This window comes from Erythrolamprus reginae, chromosome 11 (genome assembly GCF_031021105.1).
Source record: "Erythrolamprus reginae isolate rEryReg1 chromosome 11, rEryReg1.hap1, whole genome shotgun sequence".
Classification (NCBI taxonomy): Eukaryota; Metazoa; Chordata; class Lepidosauria; order Squamata; family Dipsadidae; genus Erythrolamprus; species Erythrolamprus reginae.
In genome coordinates, this window is record NC_091960.1 from 12,851,101 (window position 1) to 12,873,005 (window position 21,905).

Sequence of the window (21,905 nt, forward strand, 5' to 3'; positions counted from 1 at the left end):
AATTTCAATATAGTATGAGAGCTTTCTTAAACTTCTTTCTTTTTTGGACAGACTTGGTTGAACAAAATAGATCTAAGTTTTGCTGCTTGCAAGTCATTGGCCTACTCAGCATCACCATAAGACCTTAACTCCCAGTTTTGTTGGCGTGTTTAAAATAATTTTGTTTCATTGCTTTTACGTTAAGGGCTATTTCTTCCTGATTTATTAAGTTAATTTTATGATTTATTAAGTCTCTAGACTCCTTGAAGTTTTCGTCTGTTGGGTTTTCCTGACAAAGAATTTCTATGTCTTGGAGTTCTTTTTGAACATTTTTCATTTTTTCTCTATACATTTTACCTTTCTGTATTTGATAGGCAATTGAGATACCTCTAACATATGCTTTCATTGTGTCCCAAACATTGTATATGGATGTGTCCTCATTGAAATTCTCTTTAAAGAAAAAAATTAATTCTTTTTCTAGTTTAACTAAGTATTCCTTCTCCTGTAAGATACTTTGATTTAATGTCCACCTATTTCTACTTTGGGGGGGATTCTTAATATTCATTAGAATTGAGTGGTTGTCCACCTATTATTTTGTATCTCAATCTTGGTTGTCTGTAAGAGGAGAGCTGGGTTAGACCATGCCATATCTATGCAGGACCATGATCTATCTGGGTGTGAGTAGATTAGATTAGATTAGATTTATTGGATTTATATGCTGCCCCTCTCCGTAGACTCGGGGCGGCTCACAACAATGGTGAAAAACAATACATAGTAACAAATCTAATATTTAGCAGTCTAAATTACAGTTTTAGGTTAAAAAATCCAAAAGACACCCCAATATATAAAAAACAAGCACACAATCGAATCATACACAGAAACTACATGGGCAAGGGGGAGATGTTTCAATACCGCCATGCCTGACGGCAAAGGTGGGTTTTAAGGAGTTTCCGAAAGGCAAGTAGGGTGGGGGCAATCCTAATCTCTGGGGGGAGCTGGTTCCAGAGGGTCGGAGCCACCAGAGAAGGCTCTTCCCCTGGGGTCCCGCCAGATGACATTGCTTAGTCGACGGGACCCGGAGAAGGCCCACTCTGTGGGACCTAACTGGTCGCTGGGATTCGTGCATCAGAAGGTGGTCCTGGAGATATTCTGGTCCGATGCCATGTAGGGCTTTAATAAGTGTAATAAGTGAATTGTTGCCTTTTGGGTATAATTTCCTCCAAACGTCATATAAGTTGAGTTCTTTAATCATAGCAAGACAAGAATTTGGTAATTTTCGTCTAATATGATTTTTGCTTTTCCCTCTCTGTTAATGCCCCATGAACTTCTTTCCCTAAACAGCTCCGATCCTTCTGGCTTTGGTGGCAGGAGAAGCAGCAGGAATTATGGAGAACATCAGTGATGATGTCATCGTTGGACGCTGCCTTGCTATCCTCAAGGGTATTTTTGGCAGCAGTGCGGTCCCACAGGTATCACACCCTTTATAATGCTGGAGGGTCTGTGCGATGCATTCCCCTGTACCATGTCTGTCCATCCTGCAGCTTGCTTTATTTGTTTGTTTGTTTGTTTATTAAATTTGTATGCCGCCCCTCTCCGTAGCCTCGGGGCGGCTCACAGCAGTGATAGAAACAATGTACAATACAAATCTAATAATACGAAGTTAAAAACCCATAATTTAAAAAACACGCACACAACACACCATACATAAATTATATTGGCCTGGGGAAGATATTTCAATTCCCCCATGCCTGACAGCAGAGATGGGTTTTGAGAAGTTTACGAAAGGCAAGGAGGGTGGGGGCAATTCTGATCTCTAGGGGGAGTTGGTTCCAGAGGGCCGGGGCCGCCACAGAGAAGGCTCTTCCCCTGGGTCCCGCCAAATGACATTGTTTAGTCGATGGGACCTGGAGAAGGCCAACTCTGTGGGACCTAACCGGTCGCTGGGATTCGTGCGGCAGAAGGCGGTCCCGGATATATTCTTCTTTCAAGGCATATAGCAATAGAACTTATATACCACTTTACAGTGCTTTACAGCCCTAAGCAGTTTATAGAGTCAGCATATTTTCCCAATCCTCATTTTACCCACCTGGGAAGGATGGAAGACTGAGTCAACCTTGAGCCTGGGGAGATTTGAAATGCCAAATTGCAGTCGGCAGCAGTGGTGCACTCTGCGCCACTGTGGCTCATATCCTTTGTGAAGCACATCGAACAAACTAGAAAGGGGCTGTTACTAAACCTGCTGTATTTAGGAAAGGGGCTCTCTTCATCAACGCCGCCAACTTTGGGTAGCCTTAATCTTCTGAGATTCAAAATTTAAGACAGACTGATTAAAAAAAGATCTTTTGATTTCGCCACCTTCTGCTGTCGTGCAAAGCTCCAGGGCTGGGAATTCCCTTCTTGGCTTCATCTTTTATGGATCTAAAAAAGAGTTATGGTTGTGGAATAGTCCATGTTTTAAATGGTTTAATGCCAATTGCTGTGTTGTTAATCTGATCAGTTTTGAGGTCTTAGTACAAGAGGAAGTAAAAAATCTTAACAGCCCATGATTATGGCTTGGCAAATATCTCCTTTCCATTTTGCATTTTTTAACGAAGGATGTGAGTTGACAGCCATCTTACCTGTTGCTGGTCCTCTCTTGGATGTTAAAGAATCTTAAACCGTTTGTTGTAGGGACCTCAGAACTTTTCAGGTTTTTGCTGCTTGCAAGACATTTAAATTTTGCCATAAACTTGATTTTCCTAGTCATAGGTTCTCACCCAACACTTATCCCCAGGACTTCATAAAAACCTTACTTTGGCAGTGTTCCTGCTGAATTTCTCTTCTGCTTCTTTCTCAGCCCAAAGAGACGGTGGTATCTCGATGGCGGGCTGATCCGTGGGCCCGAGGTTCTTATTCCTATGTAGCAGCTGGTTCTTCGGGAAATGATTATGATTTGATGGCTCAGCCAATTACTCCTGGACCAGCCATTCCAGGAGCTCCCCAGGTGAGTCTAAAACAGGGGTCTCCAACCTTGGCAACTTTAAGATTTGTGGACTTCAACTCCCAGAGTTCCTCAGCCAGGAACTCTGGGAGTTGAAGTCCACAAGTCTTAAAGTTGCCAAGGTTGGAGACCCCTGGTCTAAAACAGCCTTTCGAAGTACAGACACGTGTAACCATATGTTGCTAGGATGTGACTAGCACAAGGAAGCCAGCAACATGTTATGTGTCTGATAGTTGCCATGACTGGAGGTGAAATTGCCTTTATGCTTTTACCTCAGTTTCTCTTCAAGAGTCCACAGAGTCCTCGTCTTAGGACCACAAGTGAACCCCAAATTTCCAGTGCTAAACCAGGCAGTTGTTCATTTGATTTATCAAATTTATTGTCCACGTAATTGAATCTTCCCTGTTTTATGACATAGTTAAGTGAGTCACTGCAATTGTTAGTGAATTATGTGGTCATTAAGCAAATCTAGTTTCCTCCATTGACTTTGCATGTCGGAAACCAACTGGGACGATCAGAAATGTTGCACACCAAGACAGGGTAATTGTCATAAATACATACCAGTTGCCAAGGGGACAGATATGATCCCATGACTGTGGGAATGCTGCAACCGCCATGTGAAAAACAGATAGGTCACTTTATCTGGAGCGCTTTTGTAACTTCGAATGGTCACTAAATGAAGGGTTGTAAGTCGAGAACTACTTGTACTGTTTTCTAAGTTCTTGGATCAACCTCCCCCTCTTCCAACCACAACAACTTTTGAGTTCATATTAAACAGAGCCAGGGTGGCGCAGCAGGTAGAGTGCTGTATTGCAGGCCACTGAAGCTGACTGTAGATTTGTAGGTCAGCGGTTCAAATCTCATCACCGGCTCAAGGTTGACTCAGCCGTCCATCCTTCCGAGGTGGGTAAAATGAGGACCCGGATTGTGGGGGCAATAGGCTGGCTCTGTTAAAAAAAGTGCTATTGCTAACATGTTGTAAGCCGCCCTGAGCCTAAGGAGAAGTGCGGCATAAAAACCAACCAACCAACCAACCAAATAAATAAATAAATACTAAATAAATAAATTAGATGCAGTCAAACCTAGGGTCACATTGTCCATAGAAGTTACCCGGACCTTGCTCTGCAACTACATCATCCAGATTCTCACAACACACTTGACTAGAAGAGGGGCAGGCAAAATTGGCTCTTCTATGACTTGTGGACTTCAACTCCCAGAATTCCTGAGCTAGGCATTATTGGCTCAGGAATTCTGGGAGTTGAAGTCCACATGTTATAAAAGAGCCAACTTTGCCTACCCCTGGACTAGGAGATAGTGAATTGGGCAATTTGTGTGCTGGGGAAAACCAATCGCCTTATACTGTATAGATCAGGCCATCATGATAAATAGCTGTGTTATTTTATGTATGTATTGCAACTAGGGGAGGGGAATTGAATGAACTCAGGCATTAAGGGGTCAAGGAATTATGCCATGTGGGAACAAAGAAAGAGATTGTATTCATATGAGGCTCTGTAGGTGCTCTGTTAGTCTATGGTGGCAGAAAAGCCAGGTATTTGGTGGCATCTTTTCCAACTAACACTTTATTAACTGGCATCAGTTTTCATTATTTGTAACACTCGAATACATAAAATGGCTAGGCCAAAGTTTTTCAGCCTTGGTGACTTTCAGATATGTGAAGTTCAACTTCCAGCATGCTTGTTGGTTGGGGAATTCTGGGAATTGAAGTCCATGCATCTTCAAGCTGCCAAAGGTGAAAGACACTAGGCTAAACTGATTTAAGGTTTTGGTGTAGGGCTTTGGGTAAATCCCAGAAGGAAGGTGGAGGCTGAATGTATGTTATCATGTGGAGGTTGATGTTTGTTACTAGGTTTGGAAGCCGGTTTGGAGCCCACATCTTCCAAACATGCTTGAAAAAGTTTCTGATCACCACATATTTTGAGTTTCACCAATATCATTTGCTCAATTTAAATTTTTGGTTTTGAATCAGAGGAATATTATTTTCCTTTGCCCTCTTCATCTGTGAAATAAATGTGTGACACAACGTTGCAATTCTTATTGCTGCTTCTGCAAAAATTACAAATTATTTTGCCACCCAGTTTCCATTTTCGGGGATGTCACTAAAAACAAAAGTGCCTGACCATCTTTATTTTCTCAGAGGGCCTCAAGTCATTGCCCACTGTTCTTTTCCCCCCCCCAGCCAATTCCTCGTCTCTTCTTTGCCGGAGAACATACAATTCGTAACTACCCAGCGACAGTTCACGGAGCGCTGCTAAGTGGCCTGAGAGAAGCCGGGCGTATTGCAGACCAGTTTCTTGGTGCGATGTACACTCTCCCTCGCCAAACGACCCCTGTGGCAACAGCACAACAGACACCTCCTATGTGAAGATGGCAATGCTAGAAACAGTGCAGGGGGCTCAGAATCCTTGGCATGGACTGTTGCAAGCAAGTGGAATTGGGTTCTACCAGTTGGAGGGCTTAATCCAGACGTTGGAAAACACCTGGCCCAACGGAGAAGCCTTTCGGAGGTTCCATCATTGGAGAATGCCAGCCCAACTCAGGCTCACCAGAGTAGTGTTCATACTACTCAGAAAATAAACTGAGTCAATCTCTCTCGCTCTCTCTGTGGAGCATTTTAGGTACATTTGTGGTTTTGGTTAACTTTCTTCCTATGGTTTAGAGTTCTTGTAAAATAGCTGTTAGTAATTAAGGTAAGTTTGTTTTACATGGATTTGGCTTAGAAAGCAAAAAATAAATCTTTCTAATTTTTTTTAACAACTCCCAATGTGTTCTTTTTTTGTTTGAATATCTTTTTTTGTTTGAAAATCTCTGAGTTTGGTTGTTTTCTTGCAAACATTTCATTATCCAGTGAGGACTGATAATATTACCTAGTTGGGTAATGAAATGTTCGCAAGAAAACAATCAAGCCCAGAGAGTACCAAGGGCACCACAGTTCAACCTTGAGCTACAAATAGTCTCTTCTATTGGGCCTCCTTTGTTGGTTTAAAAAAGTTTTTAAAAACTCTTGACAATGACACAATCAGAAGAGTGAGGTGAGATGCAGGCTTACTGGTACACTTTGTAATCCATTACATTGTTAACACATCCCAATACACTGGATTTTCTTTCCCACGGAAGAAGCCAAAAGACTTTTCTGCCTCACCAGTTGCATTAACATACAAATAATTTTATTGATTATGTACTGCAGAACAGATAGCATTAGTCAGAAGATAACATGCGGACCAAAAAAAAATGTATTTAAACATAGCATGCAGACTCGTTGCTCTGTGTAACCGGCAGGTTCCCACTGCCTGCTGTCCAGTGCATAGGCGAGTTTGGGGGAGGTGAACGAATGGGGAGCCTTTCCCCAGCCAGCATGCTAGTACTCTAGTGCTTCCTTGTGGGTCAGGGGGAGCATGACCTGGATAGTGCTGGTCATTTGCTGAGCATGTGGCGGGCTGGGAACCGAGGCGCTCGAAGATAATCGTGGGCTTAAATTGCACTTGCTTTTTTTTTTTCTTCACCTGAAAAGGAATAAGAAGGCAGGCGATGCCCATCTGCCTTAGAACACACAACATTGTCTGGCTTCTGCAGTCCCTTTTCCACCCCGTCCGGACATTAGCAAATAGAAAAAATATATTTTCATCTCTTAAAAATACATTCCACAGAGGTTGAAGGATTCTCAAGTGTTTCACACGGCAGGAAGACCAACGTGCCTCTCCCTTTGTGCAGGTATGGAAGGCGGATTTGGGGCTTCCAACAGCCACACACAAAAACACACACGAAAAAGTAATTCCTTTGGTCTCTAGCCAAGAAGAGAAAAGAACGGGAGAACTTCTGCGCAGCAGCCTCTCCCTGCTCTTTCCCTTCGTTGGCGATCAAGTGGGGCTTTTAACTAAAACAGCAAAACGCAGCCTCCTCAATGCGTAAATGTTGAGTGGGGCAAAGGAAGGGGCATCATTTCAGTGCTCCAGGGACACTGCCCTTCTGCTGCATACGTGCGGGGGGTCTTTCTGACCGACCCTATGGCTAAAACCCTACGTTCTTGGCACTCGGATGTGAGCATTTTATCACTAAACCAGTCTTGCCTCTTAATCACACACCGAAGTACGAAGCCAAGTATGCCGAGTGCTGTCCACTCTGGCTGGCAGCGGCTTGCATACAGACTCCGTGCATACAAAACTCTGATTTGTTCAACAAGATGCCTGCCTGGCTCTCGATCAGAGCTGCAATGCTGCTTCAGCAGCCAATAGGAAAAGTCGTGTCCTTGTTAAGAAGCGCAAGTGTCCTGATCCGGTGGGAGAAGTTGCATGTTTTTTTAAGTTTCTTGAGTTAAAGAAAGAAAGAAGAAAATTCACGTGCATCAAATACAATTACCAAAGTTGCATTATTTTTGTTCCTTTTTTAAAAAAACCCCACAATTCTTCAGCATTGGAAGGGGGGGGGTTTGTTCCCTATGGTAGTTACATCTTAAGTTTAAAACACAAACTCACCCCAAACATTGGCAAAATATTTACAAATACACTTTACAGTTGGTTTTTTTTCGTTAAAAGTGTGCAAGCTGAGCCAATCTTCATGAAATCCACACCTGTGTTCACAAATACAGTCAGCTCTTATTGCACTCAGGGTTAGCCAGGCTGTAAGGTTTATAATCCTGATTTTACAGAGCCATTCCCTTGAATAACCCTCCTTCCCCTCGCTGGCAATAAGGATTATTTATTGCTCTACGTCTAGTTTAATATATGATTATTGATGGGGAAGTGCAGAACTGAGAATGGAAAGTCGATTCCCTGATACATAACAGCAAAGACATGGTATTAATGTTTAATTGGGGAAATACATTACTTCTGCAGAATCTGATTTCTGCCCTGCCCCCTCAAATCCCTAATATGGATGAATATGGTAGCTATCAATTCAATAGATTTTGTAAATACAGAGAACAGAAGAAAACACGGACAGCTTTATGTCCCAAACCATTCTCAGAAAAATCTACTCTCTTTCCCAGCTGTTCAAGTATATTCTAAGGTAGGGGTGTCTAACCTTGGCCACTTTTAAGACCTATTTATTTATTTATTATGCTTATATGCCACCCAACTCCCGGAGGACTCTGGGCACAGCTGGTTGTGGATTCTGGGAGTTCCACAGGTCTTAAAAAGTTGCCAAGGTTGGACGACCCCGTTCTAAGGCCTAAGAAACGGAAAACGATCACACCCAAAATGAAGATGCTGGTAATGAGTCAGAGCAGTGCCTGTTGGCAACTTGATAAAGCTAGGAAGGAATGTAGAAATGAGAGAACACTTATATTACTTAAAGCAGCCCGTTTTTCACCAGTGAAACCTAGAAAGTTGGAGGAAAAAAAGATTGTCTTGCTGAGTTAAAGGTGGATAATTTTAGGGGCTGTGTTTGCATGTCATAGTAAACTGGCATCAACATATTGAACCTGGTTCCCAAATTAAGCTATTTTTTGCATTTGGAGAATGCACTGAACCATAATTTAATCCAGGGGTTTGCAAATGGAAGTTGGGCCAGCCCAGTAAGGAAAGGATCCACATCTTTTTAGAAAAAAAAAAAGAATGATAGTCATTTTAACAATCAGTCTACAGGTAGACTAACATTTATTCTGCACCTTGCTCTTCCCTTTCTCTCTATGCCGCAAAGTTTATGACTGTAGGCTAACAATAAATCGAAGCAAGTGGAACATTTATTTCTTGCTGAACCCTACCCTCAAATTATTGGGAGAGGAACTCACGCAAAAAAAATTCCATTTGTTGTTTTTAGGAAATCACTGGGGGGGGAAATTGAAAACCCCTGAATTTGGATCCAAAAGAGATTTGGATCACACAACCCCCTAAGCCCAACCAACCACCATCAAGTTTTAAGACTAATCGAGCTTTGCATGCCATTAAATGGTGCTAAGCTTTGCATAATTGACTTGGTTAAGTATCTGGGGCTGCAGTTGATGAGGTACAAATGAAAAGGACCACCTATTGGCCTACAATGTTAGCTGATTGAGGAACAATAAGGCCTGAAATTCCATGGCTAAAGAGAATATGCTTTAGGAAGGAATCTAAACACCCTGTAGGAACCAGCGTCCTTAGAATTAGAGTTAAATGCTGCCATTCCCTCCCTCACTTCGCCTCACTGCAGCATCTCTGACCTAATTGAAGGAATGGCTCAAATAGCAGCAGAATCATTACAGGTTTTATTTTCAAGTAGCCTGAGATCAAGAAGAATTGAACTGTTTAGATCAGGGGTCTCCAACCAGGGCACCTTTAAGCCTAGAGGACTTCAACTCCTAGAATTCCCCAGTCAGCTGCTGGCTGTGGAATTCTGGGAGTTGAAGTCCTCCAGGCTTAAAGGTGCCACGGTTGGAGACTCCTGGTTTAGATCATGCTTCATACGCTAAAGTGCTTTTAAAAAATTCATGGTAGAATGGCTTTTGAGCTGGGGCTGTTTAATTTTTTAAAAAAGCATATTTTTGGGGGGGATTAATCCACGAACCTCATCTTATTACTAGATCAGGCACACAAAGCAGGCCAAAAAACAGAAAACCCTCATTAAAATGGCTACGACAGACTGGTTTACCACACAGACCAAATAAGACATTTATGTAAACTTGGCACCCGTCAAGGGACGCGAATCGATTAAGGTTTGTTTTGTTTTTTTCTTCATTCCCCACTCCCGACACCCACAAGACTTGGCCAAAATTGCGAGAGTAAAAATTGTGTTGCTGTATGACAACCATCCCAAAAAGTGCTGGAACATGAAAATAAAGGCTTATTAGATCTTTTTTTAAAAAGAGGCGCAAAAGTTGGTAACTACTCTTTTGGTGGGACTCCATCAAAGGCTGAAGTGGTAACTTAGCAGGGAAGTGATTTTTGACTTCTGAATTGCCGTAGCCCACTGACGTAACCCTGGTTATGCAAATAGCAAGCGCAGAACTGTAGCTTTGGAAGGAAAGCATTCGATCTCTGACTACCTCCTTAGATTTCCCTTTATTCTGCTTTAAGGACCAGCACTGACACCCTTTTACTGTATAAGCCAAACCAGCACAAAATTCATGTCTGAAGCGCTAGCGGATGCTAGCCCACAAAGGTTTCTTGACATTGTCTTAGGCTTCCTAGATTTTTTTGCAACAGAACCCAAAAAACCCTTGCACCTCCTTTTATTCCTGTTGAACTATAGAAAACCTGGCATGGAAAAAGGGAGAAACTAGGAGCTTCCACAACATGCATCAGTTTAGGTTCAAAATATTACAAGATACAGATGCAAATGCTCTTCATGCGTTCAAAACCTGGTTCGTGTTGAGACCCTGCTGGGTTTTTCCAACAGCAATGAAGGAGTGGACAAGACTGGTATGTGTCCTCCCCTGGCCCCTGTTCCGGTCCTGCAGGACTTTTTAAAATAAAATCTGATTGTGTTATTCAAATCCTTGTTTGACATAATTTTGCACATGCAGCATATTCAGGCTATAACCTGTTTCTGTAAGTCTGTCACAGGAAGTCCAAATTTTTCATTAAACTCATATTCGGTGGGAGTAAGATGGCAAGGAACACCTGCGCTTATCTGTGGAAAAGACACGTGGAAATATGGGTTCTTTTCTTTTGAGTAAAAATATTCCGATGGAATTTCTTCTATATGGTTGAGTAGGGTCACTTACAGCAGGGGTCTCCAAACCTGTCAATTTTGAGACTTACAGATGTCAACTCCCAGAATTCCTCAACTAGCCAAGCTGGCAAAGGAATCCTGGGAGTTGAGGTCCACAGGTCTTAAAGTGCCACGCTTAGAGATCCTAGCTTAGAGCAGGACTTCCAAACATTTTCCTTCATTACCCAAAGCTGCTTATCAAAAAGCTTTATCAAACTGTTGAGGACCTGTTTCAACTCCCTTCCTCCAGCACCACTGTAACTTCAAACTGCCACTGAATGAATGATCATAACTCGAAAACTACCAGTATTATTCAATGATTACTGATTGATCATTTCAGCAAATGACCAGTTTTAATTTTATCAACCTTCATCTTACTAGGAATTCTTTGGGAGATTTTTCGAATATATACTGCTCAAAAAAATAAAGGGAACACTGAAAAGAACACATTCTAAATCTGAATGAATGAAATGGCTGAATACTTTGTTCTGTACAAAGTTGAATGTGCACAACAGCATGTGAAATTGATTGTCAATCAGTGTTGCTTCCTAAGTGGACAGTTTGATTTCACAGAAGTTTGATACTATTTCCTAAGATAAAATACAGGAAATGGTATAAGGGCAGATTAGATGGACCATGAGGTCTTTTTCTGCCGCCAATCTTCTATGTTTCTATTGTGTTGTTTAAGTGTTTCCTTTATTTTTTGAGCAGTATATTTTGGATACACGTGGCAATCTAAGTCAATTTAAATGTCCCTGTTCTGATTGGTCATAGAGTCATATGTTGTTGGCCAAAGAAAAAAACAGTTTTGCTCAGTTTTGGGTAACGTCCTCACATTCAGGAAGTTCTGGTTGGTTTAGAGGGAGGCAAACCTTTTTGAGGTGCAGAGTGCTACATCTTGAGGCCTAACACCATCAGATACCCATTAAATGATTTTGGATCAAGAGATCGAGGGGGGGGGGTGACCATAGGTCATGATTGATAGTGAGGAGCTGATGGACGGTGTGGAAGCAACAGTGGGTGTACTGATAACAATTCTCCCCCACCCACCCACCCCAAAAAGCCACTACTAAGCATCTGAAGCAGAATGACAGCCGAAGGAAGGAGCATGTAAGACCGGTCCTGAGGGAAAAGAGAAAGTGACCAAGTCTGAATATACACCTGGTTTTGAATGCCAAGAACATCAACTCCATGTTTGCTTCCCAATGTATGGGTGAAACAACTTGCAGGAGAACATGGGAACAGGAGAAACAAGATACCCAGAGATTCTAGCACCTCAAAGCTTCCCCATGTTGGCTCCAAGCTATCCAGACAACACAGAAGCTTTGCAGGTAGTAGCAGGTGAGGAAGGCGGGCAGGTGAGCAGACTCAGCAACTCACTGGCTGATTCTCCTCCCTTGACCCATTATTGTCCTCCGAGCCACGTGGACTGCCTGCCCTGATAGTTGCATTTTTAGTTAACTCTTGGAACCCATGCATACAGCTGGAGGCTGGAGGGCTGTTACTTGCGAGTGTGGATGGCAACTCACAGTTCACGTGCTCCAGAGAACCTCTGGACTGGTTCTCGTCATTCTAGTGTTCGGCATGATTGTGCATGCGCAAGAGAGAGAGAGAAAGTCTTTTCAAAAGGGAAGAGCAGCTAATTCTGATCTGTGGTTTTTGTTTTTTTTGAGTCCGACCCTGGCAAAACAGGGACAGAGGCAGGAAAGGAGATTTACATTAGAGCAGCATCTGAACAAGACGCCCAGAATACGATGAAAAACAGACCTGGGGGAGGGAGGGCCTGGGATGATTGTGTGAACCAAGTCCGGGTTGCGGTTTCAGAGGGTGGACGAGGGCAACTGCTGGGTCTCTCTGGAAGATCCTGCGCTGGTCCTTCTGTCCCAAGCAAGTGGTGAGGTAGCAGAAATAAAGGAATGTGTCCCTCCTCTTCCCACAAGGATGCACCCAGGTGATGGATAAACCCCACACCCCCAACTGCCGGCCACGCTTCAGTTTTCTGGGGCTTTGTTCAAGTGACCTCGGAATAGACTCACCGAACATGCTGGTCCCTTTTGGATCGGGGGTGCAATTTGATTGGGGGCAGAGTGGGAGATTTGTCGCTGTATTACCCCAAATCTGGCTGGGTTTCCAAGGAGTGTGCTGTGCCGACAGGAAAGGAAGCGGGGTTTTTTGAGGCCGAAGACAACCCACGAGTCCCTGGCTGCTCCAGTCTCCTGCCAGTGGAGCTGGAGACGGTGGAGGAGATGCGTCTCCATTTATTGCTTCTCTGGATGGCTCAGTCAAACATCGGGATGAGCGGCCAAACTTTTGCAGTGCTGGCAAGGAGGAGAAAGAGATGATGCTACTGGGAAGCAATGGCCCATGAACCCTGCTAGGCCGTTCTTCAAGAGCTGTGGCCAGAAGGTGTCAGGTGGATGGCTCTCCAAACCTGAGGACCAGCAGAGACGCGTCCAAAGTGGTTTTCCATGTGACTTTCAAGTCAAACTAAACCAAAAGCTTCTCCAGGGATGGAGTCAATAAACAACCCAAGCCAAATATCCAAAGGTCTCGGATGCTTCCAAGCCGTTGCTAACCGAGGGTCCCCATTGATTCGCGCTCCTGGAGTGGGATTCCCCTGAGCAAAGTCTCCACATCCTCCTTCGCGGAAGAGGAGGAGGAGAAGGCAAAGCCACCATTAAAAGAAAAATCCATCTGGGTTGGGGTTGTTTTCCTGTTTGGGGAGGGGAGAGGGAGAGTACGTGAGCACTGAAAGGGGGTAAAAGGTCAGGCACCGAATCAGCCCCCCATGGTGGACTGGCATCAGCAGCAGCAGGAGAAAGATGGCGCTCCAGGTCTGGAAGTCATGCAAACTGCAACGGGAAATAAGCTGGAGACACACAGAGAGAGAGAAAGGGAAAGGACAACATCAAATGTCAGATTTAGAGCGACTGTCTTTTTTGGTGTATAAGATGCACCTTTTTCCTCCCTAAAGGAGGCTGATAATTTGGGTGCGTCTTATACTCTGAATGTACCTTCCTCCTCCTCCTCCCCCCCCCTCTGCCCAGTCCTAACTAGCTGCTATCAACCTTCCCAGCTCTTACCTTGCAGGCTCTTTCATTGTTTCTCTCTGTGAAGAATGTTTTCCAAGCCCTAAGTCTTTGCAGGGTTTTTTTCATTACTCTAACTTGCTCTGAGTAAGTTTCTTTCCAGTCCTAACCAGATGTAATGATGTTCCCAGCTCCTACCTGCTTGCAAGCTCTTTCATTGTTACTCTCTGCAATGAAGAATGTTTTCTAGCCCTAAGTCTTTGCAGGTTTTTTTTCATTACTCTAACTTGCTCTGAGTAAGTTTCTTTCCAGTCCTAACCAGATGTAATGATGTTCCCAGCTCCTACCTGCTTGCAAGCTCTTTCATTGTTACCCTCTGCAATGAAGAATGTTTTCTAGCCCTAAGTTTTTGCAGGGTTTTTTTTCCATTGCTCTACTTGCTCAGACTGTTTCTTTCCAGGTGCTAATGATGTTCCCAGCTCTTACTGGCTTGCATGCTCTTTCATGGTTAGTCTCTCAGAAAATTTTTTAAGCCCTTAATCAGGAGATAAAATAATGTGCTGAAGCTGACCAGACTAAGGATGTTAGCCAGATAAATACCTGGTAAGCAGATTCTTTTCCCTATTTATATTCCGGTGCGTCTTATACTCTGAAAAATACAGTATTTTGGTGTAGTAGTTAAGATGCTGACCTAGAAACCAGGAGACAGTGAGTTCTAGTCCCGCCTTAGGCATGAAAACCGGCTGGGTGACTTTTGGGCCAATCACCAGGAGTTTGCGAGTTCTAGTCTCACCGTAGGCATAAAAGCCAGCTGGGTGACTTTGGCCAGTCATTCTCTCTCAATCCAACCCACCTCACAAAGTTGTTGTTATTGTAGAGAAAATAAAAAGTAGTAGTATGAGTTATGTTTGCTCCCTTGGATGATGATGATGATGATGATTATTATTATTATTATTAATTAGATTTGTATGCCGCCCCTCTCGGTAGACTCGGGTGGATGCTATACTTCAATCACATTGGGGGGAAAAACCTGAAACCTATATTCTTGAACCTATTCAAGAACTTCAGAAGGCTATTAACTGATCTTCCACACAAAATTACCTCCGTTCTGTATACAAGCCAATTCAAATGCTACATACAAAGGTTTGAAGTTTGAGAGCTGTCTGCAACGTAATTTCATTTTAACGTATGCCTATTAGTGTACATTCAAAATGACAATAAAGTTAGTCTAAGTCTAAATCTCTTTTTAAAGTCATGTATTAAAAAATTCTTGAGGGGCAATTGTGCAAGGCCCAGCATGGAAACCTCACAGTATTTATTTATTTATTTTATTTTATTTATTTATTGAATTTGTATGCCGCCCCTCTCTGGAGACTCGGAGCGGCTAACAGCAACAATAAAACAGTGTACAATAGTAATCTAATACTAAAAATGATTAAAAACCCATTAATATGAAAACCAAACATACATATATACATACATACCATGCATAGAATTGTAAAGGCCTAGGGGGAAGAGGGTCTCAATTCCCCCATGCCTGACGGCAGAGGTGGGTTTAAGCAGCTTACGAAAGGCAAGGAGGGTGGGGGCAATTCTAATATTTGGGGGGAGTTGGTTCCAGAGGGCCGGGGCCACTACAGAGAAGGCTCTTCCCCTGGGTCCCGCCAAGCGACATTGTTTAGTTGACGGGACACGGAGAAGATCCACTCTGTGGGACCTAACTGGTCGCTGGGATTCGTGCAGCAGAAGGCGGTCCCTGAGATAATCTGGTCCGGTGCCATGAAGGGCTTTATAGGTCATAACCAACACTTTGAATTGTGATCGGAAACTGATTGGCAACCAATGCAGACTGCAGAGTGTTGGTGTAACATGGGCATATTTGGGAAAGCCCATGATTGCTCTCGCAGCTGCATAATTTACACAAGTAGAAATTTTAATCCAAGACATTTTCATTAGTTCTCAACTTTGGGGTCAGGACCCCTTTTGGGGTTGAACGACCATTTCACAGGGGTTGCCTCAGACCAGGGGAAAAGACAAATTTCCCATGGTGTTAGGAACTAAAGCCTTGGAAATTATTTTTACAATCCAACCAATCAGGTGTTTACAGTGGGGGTGTCCCTCTGGCATACCTGCCAATCAACTTAAAATTCTGTTGGGAGAATTGGTGCTAGACCTATGGTTGGGGGTCACCACAACATGAGGAACTGTGTTAAGGGGTCGCAGCATTAGAAAGGTTGAGAACCACTGCATTAGATTCATATGATTTATGCATGCATTGAACTCCATCAATATGTCTTTAAGCAACTAAGGGTCTAGCTGACATGATACCATCAGCAGCATTCTGCAAGGATTCAAAATGAGCCCACCAATTGTCTATTTTTAAATTAGTTTAGTCTTAGTACACCCCCTTATTTTGGTACAACTTCCGGCGATTTCCAAGTAGGTTTAAGAGTTAACAAGAGCAGCATATTTCAATCAGAATAGATCTGTGGGACCTTGGAGGTCTTCTATTCCAAATCCTTGCTGAAGCAGGAGACAGATGGCTGTCCCCTCTTACAAACCTCCAGTGAGGAAGAACCCACAACATCTGAAGGCAACCTGTTCCACTGGTAAATTGTCCTCACAGTTAGGAAGTTTCTCCTTAATTCCAGGTTGTTTCTATCCTTGATTAGTTTCCATCCATTGTTTCTTGTCTTGCCTTCTTGTGCTTTGGAAAATAAACTGAACACACCCTATTCTTTGGGGCAACCCCTCAAATACTGTCATGCCCCTCCTACTCCTTCTTTTCTACAGACTAGCCAAACCCAAATCCTGCAGACCTTCTTCTTATGTTTTAGTGTCCAGATCTTTAATCATCTAAGTCAGTGGTCCCCAAACTACGGCCCGTATCTGGCCCGCGGGTGAGTGACACAACACAGTGTTCCTTCTAATTTTCTATGAATAAAATGCGGTATTTTGTTAGTAACTAATATCAATCATCAAAAAAGTTGCAAAAGTTTTTTTTTCTAATTTTGTCATCCAGTTACATTCATTTTCTTTTAATTAAATTCCCTCCTTAATGTTCCTTCAAATGTACACCAATTATATTTCTAACGTATTAACCATTATGCCAAAGTGCTTCCTTCTTTCTTTATACATTTTTCTATAAGCCAAGAAAACCTACAATCAGATGTTAACGAAAGAAAATTAAAAACAAAACATAAACATATATGAATTTCAGACTTCTTCCCCCCCCCTCTAAATACTACATTCCCATTTTGTTTTTTACTTTAAAATAAGGTATGTGCAGTGTGCATAGGGATTTGTTCAGTGTTTTTTTTATAGTCCGGCCCTCCAACAGTCTGAGGGACAGTGAACTGGCCCCCTGTGTAAAAAGTTTGGGGATCCCTGATCTAAGTTGATCTCCTTTGCACTTTTCCCCCCAAAGTCTCAACACCATTTTTTTTGGTACGGTGATGACCAAAACTGGTCACAGTATTCTAAGTGTGGTCTTACTAAGGATTTAGTACCAATACTACACGTGATTTGAGAGAGTCTTCCGTCCCAATCCAACTTGCAAGGTTATTGTGGTGAAAAAGGGAAGAAAGGAAGACTATCTAGGATACAAAGAGATAGAACGAAGCAAAGAAAAAGATTCAACCCATGAATGCAATTCCCAGCCTTACCCTCTTCAATGGGCTTCTGAGTGGTCTCTGGACCATCGCCTCCGTTCCTCAGCCCTGCTGCTCGGAAGTTGGCGGGGCAGTTCCGGCGCCTTGACCTCTGGCCTCCTCCTGGACGTCAGTTGCTCGGAGGAACTGTATGCTTTCCTCCTGGGGGCAAAATCTTTGTCTTCCTGTACCAAAAAGAGGAGGAAAGAACTTTTTAACAAAGCAAGTCCTTCGTTAGTCACCTATACAGGTAGCCTTTGACGTACAACCACAATTTTAGCCCCTAAGTTTTGTTGCTATGCGAAACATTGGTTAAGTGAATTCAGCCCATTTTACAACCTTTTTTTTGCCAGTGGTTCAGTGAATCGTTGTAGTTTTATGGGAAAAAACTCTCAACTAACGTTGTAATGCTCATTACCACTGTAAAGGATAAAACCAAATTTTTATATATTAAAAGAATTTGCATTTTACAATTTTATACATGCATGCAGAAGGTTTCTCTGCTATTATTTTTTGGGGGGGTTGTCTGCGAGAGAGAGAGAGAATGTTTTCATAAATTCGGTGTGTGTGTGTGTTTGTGTGTGTGTTTTAAATGCTTCCACAATCTGAGAGGTGAAGATTGTTGCTTGAATTCTTTTCTCCTGCTAAACAACCAAGTCTAGATGTGCTTCAAATTGAAGAGGATCAAGAGCAGGCTACAAATACAAGTTGTGCTGTAGTTGTTAATTGAGTCAAACCGACTTTGCTTGTTGGAAGATGGCGAAAGGGGAGGATCATGTGACCCCGGGACACTGCAACCCCTCATAAACATGAGTCAATCACCAAGCATCTGGATTTTGATCACATGACCATGGGGATGATACTACGGGTTGTAAGAGTGAAAACTGGTCATGTCACTTTTTTCAGTGCCGTTTTAACAGTTTACTAAATGGGCTGTTGTGAGTTGCGGATTACCAGGAGTCAAGGGCCAGCATAGCCAGGGATGGTGCAGAGATATAAAGTTAAAAGACATCAAACAGGAGCAATATGGGGATCGGGAGAAGCCGGGGATCTCCAATTAGACGCAAGATTTCCTGGTGACTACACCAGCGTGATTTACAAAACACATCTGTTCTGGTTCCCCACAACATTTGGAACTACAACCTATCAACTCTCTCCTTTCATCCTGTTGAGGAAATAGATTAGATTAGATTTATTGGATTTATATGCCGCCCCTCTCCGCAGACTTGGGGTGGCTCACAACAATGGCAAAAACAGTACATAGTGACAAATCTAATATTTACCAATCTAATTACAGTTTTAGGTTAAAAAATTCATAAAAGCAACCCCAATATATATAAAAAACAAGCACACAATCAATCATACACCAAAACAAGATGGGCAAGGGGGAGATGTTTCAATTCCCCCATGCCTGATGGCAGAGGTGGGTTTTAAGGAGTTTACGAAAGGCAAGGAGGGTAGGGGCAATCCTAATCTCTGGGGGGAGCTGGTTCTAGAGGGTCGAAGTCACCACAGAGAAGGCTCTTCCCCTGGGTCCCGCCAGATGACATATGGCATGAATTTAACTTTTCTGTTTCTTTGCCCAGTCTAATTTGCTTCTCTGAACCAGTGGGCTGGGCTAAATGTTCTCTAGAGCAGGGGGTCTCCTGTCTTGGCAACTTTTAAGACTTGTGGACTTCACTTTTCTCCTTAGCTCAAACACACAAACAGCTTTGCTGGCTGAGGAATTCTGGGAGTTGAAGTCCACAAGTCTTAAAGTTGCCAAGGTTGGAGACCCCTGCTCTGGAGAGCCTAGTTCTAAATTGTTAAAGAAAAACATTTTGGTTTCCCCCAAATAGTTTTTTCTCTCTCGCCAACTCTGGAAATTATTTTCCTGCAGGCTTATCTTCTGAGCTGAAAGCATTTCTCCAAATCTGGGGTGGAGGTTTGATTTTACTTTGAATTATCCCACTGCTGTCTTTTAGGTCAGTGTTTCCCAACCTTAGCAACTTGAAGATATTTGGACTTCAACTCCCAGAATTCCCCAGCCAGCGAATGCTGGCTGTGGAATTCTGGGAGTTGAAGTCCAGATATCTTCAAGTTGTCAAGGTTGGGAAACACTGTTTTAGGTGGATCTTACTGGCTACGACTTTTAATCCATTAAGTAAATAAAACCTACCTTTTGCCGCACAATCCTGCACTTTCAGGCTGCTGCCAGCAGAGGGCATTGCATTGCAGGGTCTACAATCCTTCAAACATTCAAAACTACAGCTCCTTTCAAAACCCCTGCCCCTCTCTGGTTCCCTGAGCAATGGGGGTGGGAGGGGGAAGAGGAGAGAACCAGGCTCTGCTCCCCCTTCCACTCCTTGCTAGAAAAAAAGATCTGCATCTGATGACTGTTTTGCTGAACAAAACGGCTTCCATAACACCCTCATCCAGGGAAGGTCACCGTTAAGCATCAAGGACGGAGAGTCTCCAGCCAGTTTCACCCGTGAAAGATGGACAACCCACCCACCCCCACAAAAAAGGGGGAGAATCCATCTGCAGAGAAAAAAGGCCTCCTAGTTGACTTTTTTTTAGTCAGAGAATTGCATCTGCAACTCTTGTTCTCTTGTCTAGAGTTTGCTTTTGGTCAAATGGGCAGCCACCTAAATGGGCGGGTGGAGAGAGAAAGAGGGGGAGGGAAGGAGAGGGATATACATAGGTATGATGGACATAGAAAGATGAGAGAGAGAATGTATAGATATAGACAAAACAGATAGAGAAAGATGATAGATAGGTAGGTAGGTAGGTAGGTAGATAGAAAGAAAAAAAGAAAGATATACACAGACAGACAGACAAGACAGACAGACAGAAGGTAAGACATATAATGATAGATAGATAGATAGATAGATAGATAGATAGATAGATAGAAAGATATACACAGACAGACAGACAGACAGAAGGTAAGACATATAATGATAGATAGATAGATAGATAGATAGATAGATAGATAGATAGATGAGAGAGAGGGGGAGAGAGGGATGAAGAGGGAGGGAGGGAGGGTTGTTTAAATTACTAGTGCATCAGAAAAAGAAAATATTTTCATCAGGTATCTATTGGAACTTCATGGTAGGAACTGGAGTAGGGTGACGAGAAATTTGCTTCCCAAGAGTTACCCCAAATCAATTGGTGGTCATCATCCCCAACTACACAGGTTGCAATTTATAGGTCTCTGCTTCTTGATGGGTTTGTAAAACTAACTAGAATGCCTACAGTCAGGAGGTGGTTTCTAAGACAGCATTCTGAAGGTCAGTTTGGACAACAGGTCTTCTTGGTTGGGTCTTCTAATTTCCAAGACAAAGATTTCTTCTCTGGTGGGCAGGAGGGGAGAGAGAAAAGCTGGAAAGAAAGATGGCCAAACAGGAGCCCAAGCCATGACCAGCTCTAACATAGAAACATAGAAGTCTGACGGCAGAAAAAGACCTCATGGTCCATCTAGTCTGCCCTTATACTATTTTCTGTATTTTATCTTAGGATGGATCTATGTTTATCCCACGCATGTTTAAATTCAGTTACTGTGGATTTACCAACCACGTCTGCTGGAAGTTCTTTCCAAGGATCTACTACTCTTTCAGTCAAATAATATTTTCTCACGTTGCTTTTGATCTTTCCTCCAACTAACTTCAGATTGTGTCCCCTTGTTCTTGTGTTCACTTTCCTATTAAAAACAGTTCCCTTCTGGACCTTATTTAACCCTTTGGACCTTATTTAACCCTTAAATAATTTTGTGGACAGAATTAGATTCTGCCAAATGGGTTGAGATTGCGTCGATGGTGCCCAAGACATCCTAATGGTTGGCAGGCCCAACACCAGGCAGGGCCCTGTCCTGCCTCCCAACAGTCACGCAATGCCTTTTCACTGACAGTTATCAGACTCACGCAACCATTCAGCACAAATAGAAGAGGATTCAATTTAGGTTTTTCAGCATCTAAGAGGCAGCTTTCCAAATGCAATTAATAAATAAAGGCTGGAGAATTACAGTTCATTTGGGGCAGTTGCCATTGAAAAGGTTTGGCTTGGAGAAGACAGCACAGAAGGGGAACAAAAATGCAATCCTGGAGACCATCTACTACGGTGGCTTACCTAACCATGGTCAATGGGAGAATTTATCTCAGGGTTCTTATAGAAGAAATTCACCCATAGACCATAAGAACATAAGAACCCAAGAAGAGCCATGCTAAATCAGGCCAAAGCCCATCGAGTCCAGCATTCTATTCATATTTGGACAGGGAGTCATTGCTCACAGTCGCTCATGCCCTCATGACCTCGAGGTTCAATTACTGCAATGCTCTCTACATGGGGCTACCTTTGAAAAGTGTTCGGAAACTTCAGATCGTGCAGAATGCGACCGCGAGAGCCATCGTGGGGCTCCCTAGATTCACCCATGTTTCTGCAACACTCCGTGGCCTGCACTGGCTGCCGATCGGTTTCCGGTCACAATTCAAAGTGTTGGTAATGACCTTTAAAGCCCTACATGGCATTGGGCCAGAATACATCCGGAACCGCCTTCTACCGCACGAATCCCAGCGGCCGATAAGGTCCCACAGAGTTGGCCTTCTCCGGGTCCCGTCGACCAAACAATGTCGTTTGGCAGGCCCCAGG

The 21,905-nt window shown here is 43.1% G+C and overlaps 2 protein-coding genes across 3 annotated transcripts in view; one reads left to right on the forward strand and one right to left on the reverse strand.

Annotated features, from left to right (window-relative positions):
* KDM1A (lysine demethylase 1A) overlaps positions 1-5,734 on the forward strand; it is a 40,988-nt gene extending 35,254 nt beyond the window's left edge. For both annotated transcript variants that reach the window (XM_070764880.1, XM_070764879.1), the window contains exons 18-20: positions 1,321-1,448; positions 2,816-2,962; positions 5,157-5,734. In XM_070764880.1, coding sequence (XP_070620981.1) covers positions 1,321-1,448; positions 2,816-2,962; positions 5,157-5,342 — 461 coding nt within the window. In that variant the 3' untranslated portion in view covers positions 5,343-5,734. The remainder of the gene's footprint in view (positions 1-1,320; positions 1,449-2,815; positions 2,963-5,156) is intronic.
* Positions 5,735-11,139: 5,405 nt separating this feature from the next.
* Positions 11,140-21,905, reverse strand: part of LUZP1 (leucine zipper protein 1) — a 103,672-nt gene continuing 92,906 nt past the window's right edge. The window contains exons 3-4 of the mRNA XM_070764900.1: positions 17,298-17,467; positions 11,140-13,472 (exon numbers count right to left, since the gene is read on the reverse strand). Of these exons, the coding sequence (XP_070621001.1) occupies positions 17,303-17,467 (165 nt within the window). The 3' untranslated portion in view covers positions 11,140-13,472; positions 17,298-17,302. The remainder of the gene's footprint in view (positions 13,473-17,297; positions 17,468-21,905) is intronic.